This window comes from Meriones unguiculatus, chromosome 16 (genome assembly GCF_030254825.1).
Source record: "Meriones unguiculatus strain TT.TT164.6M chromosome 16, Bangor_MerUng_6.1, whole genome shotgun sequence".
NCBI lineage: Eukaryota > Metazoa > Chordata > Mammalia > Rodentia > Muridae > Meriones > Meriones unguiculatus.
The window spans coordinates 44,172,626-44,194,985 of NC_083363.1; the positions used below are offsets into that span (position 1 = coordinate 44,172,626).

At 40.5% G+C, this 22,360-nt stretch overlaps 1 protein-coding gene across 9 annotated transcripts in view; it reads right to left on the minus strand.

Moving 5' to 3' along the window:
• The window catches only part of Pkhd1 (PKHD1 ciliary IPT domain containing fibrocystin/polyductin), a 453,258-nt gene that overhangs the window by 204,179 nt on the left and 226,719 nt on the right, over positions 1 to 22,360 (minus strand). For all 9 annotated transcript variants that reach the window (XM_060369714.1, XM_060369715.1, XM_060369713.1 and 6 more), the window contains one exon: positions 739 to 916. In XM_060369714.1, coding sequence (XP_060225697.1) covers positions 739 to 916 — 178 coding nt within the window. The remainder of the gene's footprint in view (positions 1 to 738; positions 917 to 22,360) is intronic.

Below are 22,360 nucleotides of genomic sequence, written 5' to 3' on the forward strand. Positions count from 1 at the left end.
GTCGTTATCAATGTGAAAAAACGTGCCCATTTTCTACCTAGCTACTCCAGTAATTTGGTTCTTTACAGGAGCCCTGCCTGGAGAAGCATGATGACAGCTCTCTTTGCAAATTTATTTTGAGCCACAGGGTGGCAGTATGAAACATGTAAATGCCCGGATAAGAAATTTTCTCTTGCCAGACCACAAGGGAAGAGGATCCAGGCATTCCTGAGGAGACTTGATAAACTAGGGGCAGAGAGCAGGGGACAAGCCTCCCTCCCCCTCCCCCACCCCCCACCCCCACCTCCCCCACCCTGTTTCAGAGGACTAAGGCAAGGGGATATGGAGGAGGAGGGAGGGAGGGTGGAACTAGGAGGAGTTGAGGGAGGGGGCTACAATTGGATATACAATGAATAAATTGTAAAAAATAAAAAAAAGAAGAAAAAAGAAAAAAAGAAATTTTCTCTGGCTTCTAGCCTTTGTAACAGGAGTAAGTGAGGTTACGACCTATCTTTGTAAAGAAATCATATAAAATGCTTAAAGGCTACTTCTCATCAAATTACTTAATTTAACATTTCTAGAAGAAGTAGTTTCACATTCACAACGAGATTTAAATACTGAAAATTTCAAGTTAACAAACCATCTAGCAAAACGCCAAAGCAGCTTCCTTTATGAGTGTCAGGTAATATCGACAGCCCGTTCCTTCACAGAAGTACAGGTACGAACCCCTTAGTGCATAAAATGGCAGGACAGGGTTACCTGCAAAGATCTGTCTGTGCAAGGGCCTTGGAACTTCAGTAAGTAGGTCTCTTGATCCAAGAGTAGAGCCATCCAGCCATGGTAGTTAGACAGCGTGTCTTCAACATACCTGACAGTGGTTGTCTTATTTCTGCTGTCAGTCAAAATTAAATTCTGAGGAAAGCCAAGGCCCTTAACTCTACAGTGAATTAAAAAGAAAAAAAAAAGTCAGTTAGAGTTCCAACACAGGGACCTGGAGGTAGCTCAGCAGTTCCAAAGGACCTGGGTTTGACTCCAAGTACCCCAAGGGCAGCTAACAGCTGTATGCAACTATAGTTCCAGGGGATTCAACTCTGTCTTCTGGAATCCACAGGCACCACACATATGAATACAATTTAAAAAAAATAATTACAGTAATTAACAGCAAAGCAACAATAGTAAATTAACAATTCAAGTAATTCACAGTAATTTTATCATCATCTGAATGATTTCCGGCTGATTATGTCATGCAGCTTCTACCTATGTATCTACGAAGGTCATAATCTATGTAAGTCAAAACAACCCACTAAGATTTCCACCAGAAGCCATGCATGCACACATACATACATACATACATACATTATACTGCAGCCCTGGAAATAAACAAGTGACACTAGTATCTGAAACCACTAATAAATGTCTCCTTAATGAGTCCACATGGGCCAGGATAAAATATAATTTAACAAATGTGTACAGTAAAATTTTTGTCATGTAGCAAGCTTGTTAACAATAGAAAACATGTTGTTTTGAGGAATTTGATATCCCCACAGGAGCTTTCATGAGCCCAGAACCGGATGCACTAAACTGTTCAGTACCCTTCTCCAACTGCCCAGGGAAAATGGCTTCAGTAGTGTTTCCTGGAATAAAGATCCTGGCTTCTCTCCCAGGTTTTGGCCTCCTGCACAGAACACACTGCCACTGCTACACCTTGATGTACTAATCCCCAGTCAGCCATTCCTCTTTCTTCCCTTTGGTGGCTTTCGTGTCAGCACAGGGCTCCGTACACATTGCTGCTTATCATGCTCGTCATAAAATGCAGACTGTTTGGCTAGGTCCTTCCAAAAGCAATCTGCGCCAGCTTGCTAACCTTTGGAAAGGGTTATATACAGAGCTTCATTTTACCAAATGGGTAAACTGAGGTAGAACATGGTAGTGCTTGGATCCCCGATCATTCCGTATAGCCCATCCTCAATAAAGGGGAGCCCCTATCTACCCACCCCAGATCAAGTTTCATCAGGTTTGAGCTTGTTCTCTTTCCTTAAGGCCTGGTGAGGCAGCCCCATCAGAAATAAGTGATCAAAAAGCAGGCAACAGAATCCATGTCAGAGTCAGCCCCAGCTCCTCTTACTAGGGAACCCATATGAATCCTGAGCGGCCCATCTGCTACTTCTGTGTAAAAGGCGTAGGTCCAGTCTATGCATGGTCCTTGGATGGTGCTTCAGCCTATACACACCCCTCTGGGACTTGGTTAGTTGGCTCTGATGGTTTTATGGTGGAGCTCCTGTCACTGACAGGTCCTTGATCCTTCTCCAGAGCAACCAATGCCTGGTCCACCCTGAGACCCACCTCATGTAAGAGAGTCAACCCCTGACATTATTAATGATATTCTGCTGTGCTCACAGACATGAGCCAAGCATAGCTGTCCTCTGAGAGGCTCCACCCAGCAGCAGATGAAAACAGATACTGAGACTCAGAGTCAAACGTTGGGTGAAGTGTAGAGAGTCTTGTGGAAAAGTGAGGAGAAGGATAGGACATAAGTATATTTAATCAAAAGTTAATACTAGAAAAATAAGTTTAAAAAAACTAAAAAGGAAAAGATTTTTAACTTTTATTAATTACACTTTATTCACTTTGTATCCCCCCATAAACTGCTCCCTCCTCCCCTACTAACCCCACCTTCCCTTCCCCTTCTTCACACATGCCCCTCCCCAAGTCCACTGACAGGGGAGGTCCTCCTCTCCTTCCTTCTGATCCTAGTCTATCAGATCTCATCAGGAGTGGCATAGTGCATGGAATCTTATGAAAGAAGTGGGAAATAGTAAGAGCTGGAGAAGACAGGAACTCCACAAGGAGAGCAACAGAACCAGAAAATTTGAACACAGGGGTCTTCCCAAAGACTCATTCTCCAACCAAGTATCATGCATGGAGATAACCTAGAATCCCTGCACAGATGTAGCCCATGGCAGTTCAGTGTCCAAATTGGTTCCATAGTAATGGGAAGAGGGACTGCCTCTGACATAAACTGATTGGCCTCCTCTTTGATCACCCACCCTGATGGGGGAGCAGCCTTACCAGGCCACAGAAGATGACAATGAAGCCACTCCTGAAGGAAAAGAATTTTAAAATTTCAATAAACATACGGCTGCTTTTATCCCTTTGCTTAGATTTCACAAGGACTTTTCACCATGGCATTTAGCCTCAAGCAGATAATTAAGCTCTCGGAATAAAAGGGAATGAGACAAAGATGGTAAATAATTCTCACAGTAAGATGGAACTTGAATATATCAAACTATAGCCCTATGGTATAATGTAAAGAAAACATTTGTATGAGGGAGAGAGTTCTTGCTACATCATCAAACTTGCCATGAACTCCCGAGTTCAAATGACTCCCTACCTCTGCCTCATAACTACTTGAAATTATTGGGATGTACCACCACACCTAGGTGAAAAGGGGAATATTAAATACTGGGACAACTGAAGTGGAGAATCTCAGTTTGCAGGTCTCCCTGGAACACAAGAGAGATTCCGTTTATTCTGGTTAGTTTTGTCAGCTCGACACAAGCTAGGGGCCTCTGGAAAGACAGAACCTTGACTGTGAGAACACTGCCTTAAGACTGGTTTGCAGGCAAGTCTGCAGGGCATTTTCTTGATTAATGATTGATGTGAAGGGCATGTTTCACTATGGGTGGTGAAACTCCTGGGCAAGTGGTCATGAGGTGTTTAAGAAAGCAAACTTAGCAAGCCCTGGGAGCAAAATGGTTAGTAGCACTCCTCGTGGCTTCTGCTTCAGTTTCTGCTTCCAGGTTTCTGCCCTGAATTCCCTTCATGACAGAATGTGATAGGGAACCCGTAAAACAAATAAACCCTTTATTCCCCAAGTTATTTTTGATCATGCTGTTTTAACACAGCAATGGGAAGCAGATTAAGAATTTTTTTCAAATAAACAGAAAGAAATAACACGTGCTTTTACACAATGGAATACTACTCAGCAATTAAAAACAAGGAAATAATGAAATTTGCAGGCAAATGGTGGGATCTAAAAAAGATCATCCTGAGTGACGTAGCCCAGAAGCAGAAAGACTCATGTGGTATATACTCACTTATAAGTGGGTACAAAACCTATAATATAGGATAAACATACTAAAATCTGTACTCCTAAAGAAGCTAAGCAAAAAGGAGGACCCTGGGTAAGATGATCAATCCTCACTCAGAAAGACAAACAGGATGGACATCGGAAGAGGGAGAAAACAGGAAACAGGACAGGAGCCTACCACAGAGGACCTCTGAAAGACTCCACCCAGCAGTGTATCAAAGCAGATGCTGAGACTCATAACCAAACTTTGGGCAAAGTGCAGGGAATCTTATGAAAGAAGGGGGATATAGTAAAACCTGGAAAAGACAAGAGCTCCACAAGGAGAGCAACAAAACCAAAATATCTGGGCACAGGGGTCTTTTCTGAGACTCCAACCAAGGACCAAAACCCCTGCTCAGATGTAACCCATGGCACCTCAGTATCCAAGTGGGTGTCCTAGTAAGGTGAACAGGGACTATCTCTGACATAAACTCAGTGGCTGGCTCTTTGACCACCTCCACTGGTGGGGGAGCCAGGCCACAGAGGAGGACAATGCAGCCAGTCCTGATGAGACCTGATAGGCTAGGGTCAGATGGAAGGGGAGGAGGACCTCTCCTAACAGTAGACTTGGAGAGGGACATGGGAGGAGATGAGGGAAGGAAGGTGGGATTGGGAGGGATTAAGGGAGGGAGCTACAGCTGGGATACAAAGTAAATAAACTAATTAGTACTTTAAAAAATTAAAAATTAAAAAAATGCTTTGTAAGTTAGAATAAAATGCAAAAAGTTAGATGTAAAATACAAAGGTAAACTATATATATTAGTGTGAGAACTTGGGACTGTACTAGCCCTTTAGATTTTAGCTTCATTTCTACCACCATGGAGACAATGGATTCTTGATTTCTTACCATGTATTTGAATGCCTAAACTGTCACATGAATCAGCCTTTTGACACTGAGACAAAACTGTTATCTACAAAGTATGCATTTGAAAATCACCCAATCTTGTTAAAAAATAAAATCACAAAGACGGTTTCATAATGTTTCAGTAAACTTGGGATTTTCTGATCCCTCCTGAGTTACTATGGTGTATGTGTGGCTACTGGCCAAGAGTTCAGCATGTCAAAGAAGGTTATTTGTGAGATTCTGTCATTTGAAAACTTGACTATAAGCTTTCATACTGCAGAATATTGACCCAGAAAGTTTATGTGACATTAAACATATTTGTTTCCCTCGTTAGTAAAATAAGCAGGATTTAAAAAAAAAAATCCTCTGGGCATTTGGAATAAAAGAACTATTCAAACCCAGAATTTGCCTATGCAGTATTACCTGGATCATGATAAACCTGAAAGGAAGGCATTTTCCATCTTTAGGTTTTAGATATTTAGGGTTTACCTCCTCCATCTCTACTGGGATTTATGTTAGAATTACTGGACAGGTCTTGACTTAAATTCTTCAAATCAGAATAAGCATGAAGGTTTGCTCCAACTGAGAATACAAAAATTAGACTCCCTCATAGCATTGCACCCTGTCCCTGTTCCCAATTAATGATGTATTCATGTCCCATTTGTAGAGTTTTATAAGTACAGTTTTTAATATTATATTATTAAATATTATTAGTGTTTGAGACAGGGTCTCATCATACAGGCGAGGCTGACCTCAAACTTATTTTGCAGTCCAGCTTTGAATTCTTAATCTCAGCCTCCCTACAGTGAGGATGGCAGGTATGCCTGCGTAACCACATCTAGATGAAACTATAATATTTAGAAAAGTCTTTAGAAGGATGAACTTTCTTTCTTAGCTGTTTGTTATGTATCATCATCTTAGTTAGATAACTTCTGGTTGGAGACATGAGTCCTGGGAGTATACAGCATAATTTCCCAACCTAATAAATACACTGGAAAATAAAAAGACACCTAAGATATCAATGTAAAACAAACTGATAAGAGGAGGGATAAGTTTGAAGCAAGGAACACCAAAGATTTGCATGTGTTGGCTCTAGTGAGCACCATGGACCAATTTGGAACAGGATTCTCCACAGTTCATCTGAAAAGTCTCTGCAAACCAAAGTACACTGTCAATAGGATAAAATGGCAGCCAATAGCATGGGAAAAAAATCTTCACTGAAGCTACACCCAACAGAGGGCTAATATCCAAAATATATAATGAACTTAAGAAATTAGACACCAATAAACTAAATAACCAAATTAAAAATGGGATACAGAGGTAAACAGGGAATGGTGAAGAAATACTTAAAGAAACTTTCAATATCCTTAGTCACCAGGGAAAAGCAAATCAAGATGACGCTGAAATTCCATCTTACATCCCTCAGTATGACTATGATCAAAAACTCAAGGGACAGCACATGCTGGTAAGATTGTTGGGAAAGGGGAACATGCCTCTGTTGCTGGTGCTTATAAAAACAATGTGGAAATCAATCTGTCACTTTCTCAGAAAATTGGAAATAGTTCCACCTCAAGACCCAGCTATGCTATTCCTGGTCATATACTCATAACTATGTTCACAGCAGCTTTATTCATAATAGCCAGGGACTGGAAACCACCGAGATAAACCTCAACTGAAGAATGAATAAAGACAATAAGATACATTTACACGATGGAATACTACTCAGCTATCAAAAACAAGAACATTTTGAATTTTGCAGAAAATGGCTGGAATTAGAAAAGATTCTGAGTGAAGTAGCCCAACCCCCACCCAAAAGCATGCATAGTATGTGCTCAATTACAACTGGACATTAGCCATAAAGTACGGGATAACCGTGCTACAATCCACAGACCCAAAGAAGCCAAGGAGGGCCCAAGGGAGGATGCTTGAATCTCACTCAGAAGGGGAAATAAAATAGACATTAGAGGTAGATGGAGGAAGGGAACTGGGTAAAAGACGATGGGGAGGGAAGCAGAGTGGGGGATTAGGAGTAGGGAGAGCAGGGGAGAGAGAGCCAAGTGAGAACACAAAATTAGAAGTAGGGGATATCTCTGGGACATGTCAGAGACTTCGGATAGGGGAAGCCCCAGGAATTCTAAGGGGACCACCCTAGCTGAGACTCCTAGCAGTGGGCGTTATGGAGCCTGAATGTGACACCTCCTGTCATCAGGCAGGACTTCCAGTGGAGGAAAAAGGATACTAACTCCCCACAAAACCTTCAACCTAAACTTTTCTGCCTACAAACTGTCTAGGGATACAGAAGGAGCAAAGATTAAAGGAATGCTCAACCAAAGACTGCCCCTACTTGAAACCCATCCCACTGGAGAGAACAAGTCCCTGACACTATTAATGTTACTCTGCTGTGCTTTGAGACAGAAGCCTAGCAAAGAACATTTCTCTATGATTCATCTTCAGCACTGGATCTTTCAGTTTCTAGAGAGATACAAAGACTGAATAATGAACTACAAGACCTATTCCAGAAGAGAATAAATAAAGTGTCAGAACTTCTAATTTTTGATGTACTATATTAAATAAAATTCTTTCACACAATAATAATTCAAAATATAGTTGTCTAATGAATAAACATTCAGTGGTTAGTGTGTCAGAATATGCTGACCGACTACTTTGTCATAGTTCTCCCCCATTAAAGGTGTCTATACAGAAAACCACACACGTGTCAGGAGAATTCCAAACTTATTAATCAAAATTAACAGTTGATTATTGGTTATCAGAATGTTTTAAGTCAACTCAAAGCAATATAATATCTACCAAAATGACTCATACATTTGGCTATGGTGGTTGGAAACCCTCTTCGGCATGAACCATCGATGGGCTTGAAGTAGGTCATGATTTTTAAAACTGCTGGGGTTTCCATATGAACTCACATCTCATCTATTCTACCCACGTTCTGTCAATTGAGCCTCTTTGGAAAGCAGCTTAATTTTGTTCTTCTACTTTTAATTATCAGTCTCCAGCTTCCTAAAGGAAGCCAAACATTCACTGAGGGTTTTGTTGTTGTTGTTTTGTTTTGTTTTCATGGTTTCCAGACTCTAGATGTTGCCCACCTCCACCTAATCCCCTGGCATTACCACAACCAGGTCTCCGGAGCACCAAGTACCCTCTGAGCTGCTAGAATATAAAATCAAAATCTCGTCATCTGAGGATCCTCAGGTCCTACATATACACAGACCACATTGACGGCCAACTGGACTCAGGTTTGTGTAACCAAAAGTAATAATTGACAGCTCAAGCTGTCCGAGGACGATGGTATGAAAACTAGAACTAGGGTTTGGACCACCACAATTAGCTTAAACCATATAGTAAGTGAAAAATGTAGAAATAAATTTCTCATTCTTTACCTAGTTATTTAAACCATCTCAAGAATTATTTTCATCTTACCTTAATACATCCCATTGTAATAGATAGATCCCAATATAATGGATAGATCCCAATATAATGGATAGATTTCTGAGAAATTCTTTATAATTCTTAGTATCAAGAATATATTCAAGAACTCCTTAGTTATTTTTACTAGATCAAATTTATCAAATTGATATCATTATTCTTTTCTACTAATCAGTCGGGTGCTAATTTCTAGATTTGGTTCCTACAGGTTATAATTTCAGTGTTTTTTTTTTTAAATAAATTCCAGGATAGGTCTCCAGTTTCTGATGGCTTTTATAAATATTTTCCCTTCTTTAAATGTTGTCTTCCATCAGCACACAATAATATGATAGTGGCCACTCAGTCAACCAGACCCCACGGTAGCACACTGTGATTCTAAAATGACTCTCATCTTACCTCCTTCTCCCAAGCCAGCTCTTCCTGTAGAGCCCTGAAACTAGCAAACCTTTCACATCCATCTCAACCATTAAGGATGCCGTTTCCTAGGCAGCCACAAGCAAGCCAACTTTCTGTAGTGTAAATAAAGAAGTAGATACCAAGCATGGCTTCATCACAGCTGGTGGCAGAGTCATATTGCACATGCTGAAAGAGCAAATCAAAATGAAAGAGGCTCATCTCCCTGCAGGTAAGATTGACCATTGCCGGAGCCAAAACTTTGAATTCAGAATGAGTCCTATTCTTCTAGGCCAAATGCCAGTACTGACAGTGGTGGGCTTCTCTGAAAGGCACCAAGAGAACATCAAAAGTCAAAGAACACCGTGAAGAGAATTTACCAACCATAATTACTACAATCTTTGCTTGCCCTAAATAGCCACCAATTTCCCTGTGCCCTAAATAGCCACCAATCTCCCTCTCTTTACTGTTAATGAAGCAAAAGAGCACAAAAGTATTTCTAATTTGGAGGAGCCAAGGGAGTCTGCATGGACCATTAGCAGCAGAGAGCTTCATTATTAGGGGAAGAAGTCTCTCCCTGAACTTCGCATGGCTTTATGTGCAAGAAATCAGGAGGCAACCAGTCAATTTTAAATGTTAACCCTCACATTCCCATGGGTTCTTGTATATTATTGGAAACACAAAAGGGCTCTGAGCCTCACATACGCATTTTCTTTCATCATGAAATTGTCCTGACTAATTCAGTGCTTTCTTAAAGGACTGAATAAAATACAAAGAAAGGTGGCCACATCTCCTCCCATTTCCTGTCCAACTTCTCCCACATCTCCCGCAACTACACATGTGTCTTTGTTGTGGCTGTGGTTACTGACTCACCGAGCTAAGTTAGTTGTGCACACATGTGCATAGGTGTGGAGCTGCCCGCTGTAGCACGAGAATTCTACCGGTAACTCCATCCTCCAAAAAGAATGATTCCCTCTTAATAGTTTTAATCTATTTAGCTTTATAGATGCATTTGTGTGTTAGAGAAACTTCCCTGCATGTATGTATGTACATCATCATACAACATCAGTGTCCTGCCCTTAGAGGCAAGAAAAAGGCATTTGATCTCTTAGGACTAGAGTGACATGTGCTGAGGACTGAATCCAGGTCCTCTGGAAGAACAGCCAGTGTTCTTAATCACAGAGACATCTTTACAGCCCCGGGAATGAGTCTTTTTAATTAAGTGATATGATTCATTATAATAACAATGTATTTATTGGTAAAACGTTTAAATAAGCATAACAATTTACGATCCTAGTTGCTTAGTAGTGATGTAATCCAGTGGCCATATACTGTGTAGAAGTGTTGGATGTATGGTGCCCACAGAAGATCTGTTAGGCCATCAAATAACCAGTGAGAACAAACAGGAATTCTCTGGCCCATGTTCACCATTGGTGTGAATTTCTTGAGGATGCATATCTCTACGTAGTAACAAAAACACTACATTGAACTCCAAATTTCAAATATGAGCAACTGAGAAATAAAACCTCTATAATTACACATTTCCTAAGCCAGATATATAATAGCCAGCCACAAATGTTTCTCCAAACAACTCCTGGATATTTACACTTGCTTCTGTGTGCACATTTTTTACTGCACAAAACAGGATGAAAATCAAAATTTTGAGCAGAACAAAAAAAAAAAAAAAAAAAAACAATCCTGGTGGCATGCCTTTCCAAGAGCATTCTTCAAAATTGTCCTGAACACAGAATACTCCATCATTAGCCTTTCTGCAGACCTGTCACCACCCTATATAGAGTGCTATTTTATATATAGTGGTATTTTTTCCAAAGTGTGTGTGTATGTGTGTGTGTGTGTGTGTGTGGTGTGAAAGACAGAGAGAGAGAGAGAGAGAGAGAGAGAGAGGAGACAGAGAGAGAAACAAGAAAGAGCCTCAAAAATATTTAACTATTCCGTCTTCTGAGCAAGGCAACAATAAGCCTGAAGATCGGAACAAATGGAACATACATTCTTTTACAACTTTTCCCTTTTTTTCATTTATTTATATGATCATTTTACAGCCTGATTCCAATGCCTTCCCTCTTCTCCTCCAAGTCCTACCCTTATGCCCACCTTCTCTCATTTACCACTCTCCTTCTTCTCAGAGAAGAGGAGGCCCCTAAGGTGTACCAACTCACCCTGGCACCGCAAGGTGCAGTAGGACTAAGCGCATCCTCTCCCACTGAGGCCTGATGAGGCAGCCCAGCTAGGGGAAAGGGATCCAAAGCCAAGCAAGGAGTCAGAGACTCTGCTCCCATTGTTTGGGGACCCACATGATGACCAAGCTGCACATCTGCTCCATGTGTGTAGGTGGTCTAGTTCTATCCAGTGGCTGCTCTTTGGTTTGTGGTTCAGTCTCTGTGATCCCTTATGAGCCCAGGTTAGGAAACTTTCCACACTTCTTACATTATCATATGAAGTGGATGTAGAGTCAGAATATTTGATATAATCACTCTTGTGTTTCTGGAGAGCACAGCCCACTAACTGGCCTCCACAACTTTTCAGAGGCATGTTTCTATCTTTGTGCAGACTCAGAGAAGGTAAAAACTTGTTGTAGAGGAACCTGAATAACGACTTCACAGTTCCTCAAAGGTAGCGCCTACTGCTTTGCAACAGGCTGAATTGTTACGTTAAGATACCACTTGTTGCTTATGCTGTTTCAATCTGTGAAGAATGATACTCCTTCAGGCATCATGCTACATGAGTGATATTTTATAAACCATGTTAGATCCTCTCTATACCTTACGATTCTAGCTAAAAAAGCCTTATATGGAAAAAATGCATTCTTAGAATGATGCAACTGTGAGGTAGGCCACGACTTAGCAAGCTTATTGAAAAACAATTGTGCATTTACCAGTTACGAAGATAGGCTAAAGTTTGTCTTCTCTCTTATGTCTAGACACCTGGTACTGGGTGCAGCTCAATGACAAACAGCAGCTCCTAAGAGCCCATTATTGGTCTCACTCCCAACTCCAAGAATCTTTCTATATTTTCAAATAAATCAAATGACACTCTGCTCATCATGGAATTATGCAAATGCTACTAGTCAAGGCTTTTTAGTCTGGAGTGTTTGTTGATAAACATACACAGGTGCACCAGTAAAGCCTTCTATTTAGTCATTAAACTCAGTGATCAGACAGTGTTGCTATTGGTGCTCCTCACTTTGGGGTTCACTGTGATTTTTAGATGATCTCCCATTTTACTTCTGTAACCTCTGCTGCCAAGAGAGAATAATACATCCTGAAATCATCTGGTCTCACAGGATGCTTTGTTAAAGGACTGAATGATACTGTTAGTGATGCTATGCCTATTTATCCCTGGGAAGGAGAGGTAGGTGATTATTAGGGAAAAGCTAGGCCAAAATTTCCATTTGAACTCTTCTTTACTTTTGCATTCACAGAGGCAGGGGGTACCTCATACTTTGAACACTAACACATTAAGAGCAGTTGCACAGGTAAAAACTGAACGCAAGCACGACAGGAGAGGGTATTAAGCAAGATCTAAGAATCGAGGTGATCAACAAGAGCATTAACCTTTCTTTTTCCCAAAAGGAGGAAGGGAGACTCAGAGGACACAAGGGCACAGTGAATCAGAGGCAGGGTTACAGATTCTGTGCCCTCCAGGTTATTTTCCTGGATTAGCATAATGCCATGTGATTATCGGAAATTATTCTCCTTTCTTCAGAAATTAGATTGGTACATTTGAGTTACATGTAATTGTCTCGCCAGGCATATTTTCTCATGAATATAAAAATCTACAGCATTCAATTCGATTATAGGATGCCTGTGTGTTGCTTTCTAAATAACAGACACAGCACAGACTTTTTTAGGGTGGGGCTTACTGGGCACTTGTATGTCTGGCAACGACATTGTGAAATAAATACCATCATGTTCCTTGTACCGACATGAGAAATGAGGGGACAAGAGGTAAAGAGACCTGTTGAGAGGGACACATGCAGGAAGCTAAAAAGCCGTGAACTGTATCCACTGGTTCCTGATCACTTCTGCATTCTCCAGTTTCCAGTATTGAACACAGGCATCAGGCCTGACCATACTTTATGTGCAACTCTACAAAACTCAGGCAGATTGGTTGGCCAGCCTGTATTTTTCACACTCTTCCACTACCACCATCCCATCCACTCACTAAGTAGAAGACAGAAGCAAGATCTGATTTGTTAATATCTATACATGCCTAAAACAACTGAAAAGTTCATATGCTAATTTAGACCAGAAACTAAAAACAAACAGATATGTAATTCCAAGATGATAACTGAAGGTTAAATTCTCATCTCCATCATCATATTCTGCCTTATCATAATAAAGTCTCTATACTGCCAAGGAAAGAAAACATTTGCAAATGTTAGCAACAGATTGGGTGGAGCAGGGGATAGGGTACAATGAAAAAAAAAATGTTAAAATATATAACCCAAATAAGCAAAAGCTTCAGGATATCAAAATACTATGAAAGGACATAGGTGTTATATGATTTTTAGAAATTTTAGAGATAAGGACTGATGATAGAATTTTAATCCCTAGATATTCTGAAGAAAAAAGTAAATGTCATGGAACCCTCATGGGCATAAATCATGGGAAATAATGGCATGGAATGAACATTTGGAGGTGACAAGTTTTTTAATTTATATTAAAAAAAACACCTAACTTAAGTTGTTATGTGCTCAATGTTATATTAGCACCATTAGACAGACAACAAACAAAACCACTGTTACCCTCCTTAACATCTGCAAAGGAAGGCAGCTTATAAAACTGTGCAGGAGTTATGAGTACTGATCAGAGCAAGTTTAAAGAGCTGGCACACAGCAGGGAGAGCAAAGTGCACAAGATGCTCAGGGAAGCTCATCAGAGAAAATCACCTCCATGCTGAGCCCATGGAAGCTGAACCTTATGAACAGAAGCAGGCAAATAAGGAAATATGGGCTAGAGAGCTGGGGAGGATAGGGTGATGCCAGGACCCTGTGCAGGTAGCAGGTCATAAAAGGCTGGAGTGGTTTTTGCCTCAGGAAGCACGAGGAAACAGATTTTAAGCAGGAGAAAGAAGGGCAAGGCTACATCTACACAGGTTAGAGTACAAGCAAATGACAAACTAAGATGAGTCTATGATCACGCAGGAAAAAGACAACTGAAGCTGGACTAAAGAGCGAGTTAGCCAAGGGAAATCTCAAGATAGATTGCTTCTAGAAACTAACCTATAGAGCAGTATCTAGGGGCAATGTGGAAATCTAGTGCAGAAATTCCCTGGAATCTATAAGAGTGACCCTAGTGAATTCTCCTGCTAATGGGGGATACAGACACCAAATGGCCATCTTCTGTAATCAGGTAAGGTTCCTAGCAGTGGGACTGGGATAGCAACCCAGCCACAAACCTTACTTACAATCTGTCCCACCTGCATGATTTTCTGGAGTAATGGGCAAATGTTGTAGGGGTGGCCAACCAATGGTGGGTCCAACTTGAGCCCCATGCCAGAAGAGGGAGCCTATGACCAACATTGCCTAGATGGCCAGGAACCAGAGGTAGGACAGCCCAGAGACTCAGGATAGAACCAAACACAACTGACAAAAAGAAAAAAGAAAAAAAAGGCAATGAAATGATTCCTTTTTTTTTTTTTTTTTTTTTGTATTCTGCTCTTCAATATTTCCACTCAAATCAGGCTTTTCAAAAAATTCCAGTGTTCTTATTCTCCATTTACAAAAATACATTAAAAAACCAAAAGGGAATAAAGGAATTATGTTTAACACAAAGCATGCATTGTTTCAATTTGATCTACAACTACACACTTTCATCTACTGTAAGTATTTCCCTTTACTACTCACAATCTGCCCTGTGGAAAAGTGTGCTTTTGTGACATCCCCAGTGGAGATTCCTAATGAAACTCTGCTGTACTCATAGACTGGTGTCAACTGTCATCATCAGTTGTTATCGAGCAGCTGATGGAAACAGATGCAGAGACCCACAGCCAAATACTAGGTGGAACCAGGAATACCCCACAGAAGAGGGGAAGGAAGGATTGCAGGAGCCAGAGAGGTCAAGGACACCACAAGAGCACAGCCCACAGAATCAACTATGCTGGGCTCATAGAAGCTCACAGAGACTGAAGAGAGTAGCATGGACCCTCTATGGGTCTCTAGGTCCTCTCCATATACATTATAGTTGTGTAGCTTGCTACTTTTGTGTGACTTTTAATAATGGGAGTGGGGGTTGTCTCTGACTCTTTTTGCCTGTGCGTAGGACCCTTTTCTTCCTAATATGAGGTTTTGTGTCAAGTCTTACTGTAACTTGTTATGCCATGATCGGGTGATATCCCAGGGAGGCCCACTCATTTCTGAAGGGAAAGAGACGAGAGGATCTGAGGCAGAAGGGAGTTAAGGATAGGATGTAGGAGGAGTGGAAGGAGGGGAAGTGCAGTAGGGTTATAACATAGGAGAGAAGAAAAGAGAGAGAGAATTTAAATGGGTATTATGTTGAATCTGTACATCATTTTGGTAATATCATCACTTTTACAACATTAGTTCTGTCAAAAGCATGGAAGATATTTTCCTGGACTAGTGTCTTCTTCATTCTCTTCAATGTAGAGGTCTTTTACAATAGAGGTTTTCATTGTACTTTTCACAGGAGAGGGCTTTTACTTTCTGGGGTAGCTATATTCCTAGGTGTTTTTAAAGCTATTCTGAATGGGGCAGTTTGTTTTTTGTTTTGTTTTGTTTTGTTTTTCTTGATTTCTTTCTTAGAAAGTTTTTTTTTTATCTTGTCTTCACTACTGAGAGTCTTTTTTTTTTTTTAAATCAGGTCTATGAGTTTTCAATCAGAGTCTATAGGGACCTTTAAGTAGAGACTCTTGCCATTTGCAAATGAGGATCTTTAAAGTCTTGTGTTTTTTTTTTTCCTCTTTGTATAGCTAAGATTTTTACTGCTATGTTGAGAAAAAACAAAAAACAAAACACATATTTCACTTCTAATTTCAGAAAAAAAAGGCTTTTAGCATTTTTACCATTTATTATAATGTTGGTTACAAGTCTGTCATGTGAGGTATGTTAAAATATGCTCCTTCTCTTTCTAAATTTTTCAAAGTTTTTATCATGAAGAGATATTCAATTCCAAGAAAGGCTTTTTCTGCTTGTATCATGTGATCCATCCTTAGTTCTTTAACAAATGGTGCCACTCATCGTGGTTACTCCCATGTAAGAAAATGAAACTGGATCCATGTGTCTGGTCCAGCACAAAAATCAATTCAAAGTAGGTTCCATGAAATTAAAAGCTTCTTCAAAGCGAGAAAGAAAGGAAAAGAAGGAAAGAAGTAAGGGAGAGAGAGGAAGAAGTGGGAAAAGAAAATCATTAGAGTAAAGATACAGTCTGTAACGGGGGGGAACTTTCTAACTATAGTGCAGTCAAGGCATTAATATTTAGAATATGCAAAGAACTGTTTTTTAAATACCAGAAAGAAAAATGAAGAACAAATAATTTAATAAATAAGCAGACCAATTAGCTAAAAAGACAGTTCTCAGTAAAAGAAATACCAATGGCAGCTGAGAATTTGAAAAAGTATTCAACATGCTCAGTCACTAGGCTAATATAAATTAAAACCACCTTGAAAGCTCATGTTATAATAACAAGAATGAAAGAAGACCTACAAAGTAAACTAACCTTGGGCCCATGATGGAACACAGAGAGTGAACCACCAACCAAAAAGCAGGCATGGGCTGGACCTAGACCCCTTACACACATGTAGCAGATGTGCAGCTTGGTCAACATGTAGGGCCCCTAACGACTGGAGTAGAAGCTCCCTCTGTCTGTGTTACCTGCCTCCAGATCCCTTTCTCCTGGCTGGCTGTCTTTTCAGGCATCAAGGGGAGAGGATGCTTTTAGTCATGCTGCACCTTGAGATGCCAGGGTAGGTTGGTACCCCGTAGGGGCACCCCTTTTCTGAGAAGAAAAAGAGGGAGAAATGGGCAGAGGGGGCTTAAGGGTAAGGCTGAGAGAAGAGGGAGGATGCTGGGATCAGGCTTTAAAGTGATTAAATACATACAAACAAACATACATACATACATACATAAGAATAAGTTCCGGTGAGTTGTGAAGAAAAACTTTTATTCACTGCTGATGGGAATGTTAAATTGATTTGGCTACTATGGAAGTGCCTCAAAAAAACAAAAATACAACTACCATATATATGATCTAGCTGTCCCACTCCTGGGTATAGAACCAACAAATTATAAATCACCATTAAAGAGACACTTGCATATCCATGTTTATGGATATAATTGTCACATTAGCTAAGAAACCGAATCAACCAAAGAGACTGAATTAATCAAGGATGATTCGTATCATCTCTAGATACCTATCTAAAGATGAATGAGTAAATAAAATATAGTAATATAATGGAATTTTATTCAGCAGTCAGAAAAAAACAAAACCATATTCCCAGGAAAATTGATATAACTAGGGATTATTATCTTAAGTGAAATAAAATTGACTTAGGACAAGCCCCAGGAGTTTTTAATCTTACATACAGAATCTAAAACCAAACATGTATATATGTCTATATCTCTTTATGTGTGTGTACAAGTGTGTAAGTGTGTGTGTTTGTGTGTGGATGCATGCATGTATGTTCCTGTGGGGGGGGGGGGTGAGTGCATCTGTCTTTTATGCAACTAGAAAGAGAACCATAAAATCAAAGATAAAAATCTTAACAGTGGGGGTGTGTGAGAGAAAAAAAGAGAAGGTAATTAAAATCTTATGACATGAAAACCAAAGGGGAATGTGGTGACCTGAACGAGAATGGCCACAACAGGAGCACATGTTTTAACACTTGTTCCTCAGTTGGTGGAAAAGTCTGGGAAGGACTAGGAGGTGTGGCCCGGTTGGAGGTGTTATGTCACTGAGGGTAGGATTTAAAGTTTCAAAAGCCCACATAGTTCCTGTGTAGATTATTCTGCCTTGTATTTGTGGACCAAGTAAGTGCTAAGCTATTGCTCCAATGCCATACCTGCTTACCTGCTGCCTTACTGCCTACCTCTAGGGTCATAGACTCTATCCCTATGACACTAGAAGCCCCAAGTAAGTTCTTTATTTTGTGAGTTTGCTTTGGCCATGGTGTCTAATCACAGCAGTAGAAAAGTAGCTAAGACAGGGCACTATTTGGAGTAAAGAAAGGGACAGCTCCAGGGTGGGAGTGTGTGGGAATTGAGGGTGGGCAGGGGGATAAATAAAAGCAGAGAATAAGTACACACAAATATGGAAATGTCATAATAAACCAGTCCTTTGTATGATAACTTAAAATTTTTACATAGGAGGATAAGAAATAAAGAAGTAAGGAAAGAATGAGGAAGGAAGGAAGGAAGGAAGGAAGGAAGGAAGGAAGGAAGGAAGGAAGGAAGGAAGGAGAGAGAAAGAAGAAAGGAAGAAGAAAGAAAAGAAGGAAGGAAGACAGTGAGAGGGAAGGAACCAAATATTTAGTCAACTAATAGGATAAAATAAGCAGATAGATAGATAGATAGATAGATAGATAGATAGTTAAATAAATAAATAAATAAACAAACAAACAAATAAATAAATAAATAAATAAATGGCTGAATAGAACTTGTGTGTTTGGTTAAACCAGTATTTGCCGAGGTGAGGTTCTAAACACCCAGGGAAGACCATGCCTATGGAGGAAAGCCATTAATTCAGGTCACACTGACTGTGTAAAAGACAAAAGTAGAAATTTACTGAGAATCACTTAATAGAAATACAAGCAATGCACAAACATGAGCCACAGATCTCTCTGAATCATTGGAATTAATTTTCCCCATAGAGTAACTCGATATATCCTCATAGCATTTCAAACTTCACCAGTAAAGCAAATTGTTGAACCATGTCATATTGTTTTTCATAACATCATAAAAGTATGGCACATAATTTATCCTTGGAGCATATCTCAATTTATCCTAGCCACATTCCATGTGTTCAGTAGCCATGTTTGCCTAGTGACCAACAACCGATGCAGACTGAAGTGTAGTAGAGCAGCTGAACTAGAAGAAAGATTTGGGAATCATCACTGATGAGAAAATAGCCCTGGTGGCTTGGGAAGCATATGCGTTTGGAGGAAAAGAAAAGTTTACAGATCCGCCAAAGACATTGGCATTTAAAGGAAAGAGAAAGGGTGAGATGGTGACTCCAAGAACACTGTGTTTTTCAGACATAACAAAGCAGATCAACATAAGAACTCACAGAGATGATAACAGCAAGCATAAGATCTGCGTAAGTTCAAGCTAGACAAAAGGACACCATGAAAGAGGGAAGGTGGACATGAATTCCACCTCTAGCTGAGGAGCCATTTGCAATTGATTAATATTGAGCAAGGGAAAGACAGGTTTACTCAATGAAGTGACACCTGGCATATCAATCAAGACAGGCTCCATCCTGTCAGCACAAACTGGACTCAATGAGGGAGTAGGAGTGAGTGGCGAAGTTGGGGAGGAGGTAGAGATGATGATCAAAATACACTGTACGCAATTCTCAAAGAATTAATAGAAAACATCTGAAAAGAAGATCTGCATGCATACACACACTGTTGACAGCATTATGCTTCATCAGTGTAATTACACAGGGAAGCAAAGGAAATTATATAAATCTAGATATAGGAAGATCAGGGTATAGGAGTTAAGATGGCTCAGCAGTTAAAGGTCTGCCAGCAAGCCCTCCCCCCAAAAACACCCAAGTCCAATTCCAGGAACTTATACAGTAGGACATTCTCCTCTGACCTCCATATAGGTATCATGGTCGACATGTGTCCCTCCACACACAATAAATGAATAAAAATGTGATTAAAAAATTTAAAAACAGAACTTCTATAACTTTGTGAGTCCTTTCATCAGTACAGGGCTATGGTAAAGCAATGTTTACTGACAATATAGTCTAAGATAGACTTAAGGTCCTGACTTAACGTCATTATCCTGCGGCTCCTGGAAGGATGATGCTAGAAGCAAGAGCTTCCAAGTAAACACTTTCCACTATACCACCAAGAAGATGAAGCGTGATGTCATTTAACAAATGATAAACTTGACTTGGCCTTTTACAGGGCAGCTGTTTGTTCTTCGCTTGGACATTGGGTATCATGATCAATTTCAAATATTGACTTGATCCCATCACCCAAACGGCTAGTGTTGGGTCACAGAGTCTTAAAAAAACTATACCACAGCTGTGGGCTCCAGTCAGGTACAAATAAAAGTGTGAGAGAGAGACAGTGTTCTAAGGTCACTAATGTCAAACAAAAAATTTAGGTATAGTGAAAAGGAGCCGGAGATGGGGCCTAACAGAAAAGAAATCACACCCCCAAGTAATGGATTTTACCAAATGGGAGGAGAGCAGGGCTTTGTTTATGCAGACATGTAAAGTCTCACTCCTTGCCCTCTGGGGACTGCTTGCTGAGAGAAGGGGGCAACAGCTGAAAGTGAAGACAGCGCATTTGCCCCGGGGCAAACAGCACAACAAATTAATCCTTTCTCCATGAAACACAACAAAGTTTGTATCTAAGCTGAATTCAAATTGCTCATTAGCAGTGACATGTTCCTAATGAGGTTATAATGCTCTGGGACAAAGATCAAGCCACTGAGCACTGTGAGGGAGGCGTAGAAGCACAGTGTGTGTAATTAGAAGGACCTGGGAGCAAGGCTGTCCAGAGGTTCCTTTGCGTCACCTGGGCTTGCTCATTCGGGATGTCTGAGTTCTGTACTCAAAGTCTGCACTTCATGCTTCCCATACACGGCTTAAACTGTAGGCCCCCCCAGCTCACACAGTCCCAACAGCCTTCTCCTAGTGAGGGAACAGAGCTAAACCACCACCCACCACCGGGTGCATGCCAAACTTCCCTGGGACCAGTTTGTGACAGCTGAGTATTTGGGCATAAACCTGTAGACTGACTTGAAATATCAAAGTAGAAGGGCAACAAATCCTCTTGGATATTGTGCTACTAAAGGGCTTTCCAATACATGGGGTATTGTATTTTAAATCTGGCGGTGGGGTGCGTTAAAATAAAACAGGGTGGCCATTTCCCCCTGCCAGGAGTCTTTGGGATCTACTTAGAAAATAACATTAGGACTGTCATCTACCTCATCAGACCCAGACTAGGAAGGTCATGACCTGTTTCTGCGGCTGAGGGCTCCAAAGCCCGAGGGATCTCCAAGAACTGATGTTGGGACAAGCGTGAAGCACAGCGGCGCCCTCTGTGTCCCACAGTGTGCTACCACGTGCCCAAGAGACCACCTAAGCAAACCTGAAAGAAAGCCATTTGGAAAAAAAAATTGGCAAATGCCTACAGATAAATATCACGAGGAGGAGGACCTCCCCTATCAGTGGACTAGGGGAGGGGCATAGAGGGGAAGGTGGAGGGAGGGTGGGACCAGGAGGCGATGAGGGAGGGGGCTACAGCCAGGATACAAAGTAAATAAATTGTAATAAAAAGTAGTTTGTTTTTTAAATATCACACAAGCACATGATGTCCCACAGCTACACAGCTCTCTTATTATCATCATTTTAGGGGGTTGGAAATCATATAAAAAAAAGAAAGAACTGATTTTCATAGATTCCTCAAACATTCCTTAAAGCCAGTTTTTATTAAAGCATGAGGATGATAATGGAAGTCAGGCTGCATTCCTGAGAATGAAGAAATAAGTTACACCCTGCTCAAGCAAAATTAGAAATGAAAATACCTTCTTCTATCACTCTTACATTACTCACTGGGGTTTGGGCCCTTTAACAGTGGAGAAAAGAGTGAGCACTTTGGAAATCAGAAAGAGGAAATATTTGCACTATTCAGTGAGAACTAAATTTGTAAGTTTTCCAAAAAAGAATGAGAAGATGCAGTTCTCTATACACTTGATACGCTGCTAGTGCAACCCTGGCCTTGTGACTCTCCCCTCTGGAGTTTACTCCTTTAGATCAGTTGCCAGTGTGGTCTGATGGAATTACTTGGCTTAATATTCATGGAGTTGGGACACTTAAAGGGAGGAAATAAGTGTGGCTAAATATAAACAATGCATTTGAAATAGGTAAAAGAGAGAACCCAGACACTCAGCAATCATTACCTGGAAATTAAAGAGGGCAGAAGCAATCCTATTATGCATTATAAACAGCCCAGCTGCTGACTTAATGGTAGCTTGAGTAGCAGAACCAAGGAGTCCTTGCTCCAATATTAATAGGAAGGGTATTGTACGAATCCAATAGTTCATGAAATTAACAAGGAAAATGAACCAGAGTTAAGCAACCTGGCACATAAGAGAAGCCATCAGCAATTGCTTCCCTGAAGCACACTGAGCACTTAAAAAGAGCTTGGGCAAAGCACATGTATATAAATGAGGATGGCATTTTTGGAATTTATTCAAATAATACTTTTCACTTAAATAAATTTCAAATATTGTGCCGGACATAGTCTTTTAAAGAAGAAACTGAGTGGAGGTTCTAGGTTATATCCATACATGGTCCTTGGTTGAATGTCAGTCTCAGAAAAGACCCTGTGCCCAGATATATTTGGTCCTTGTGGAG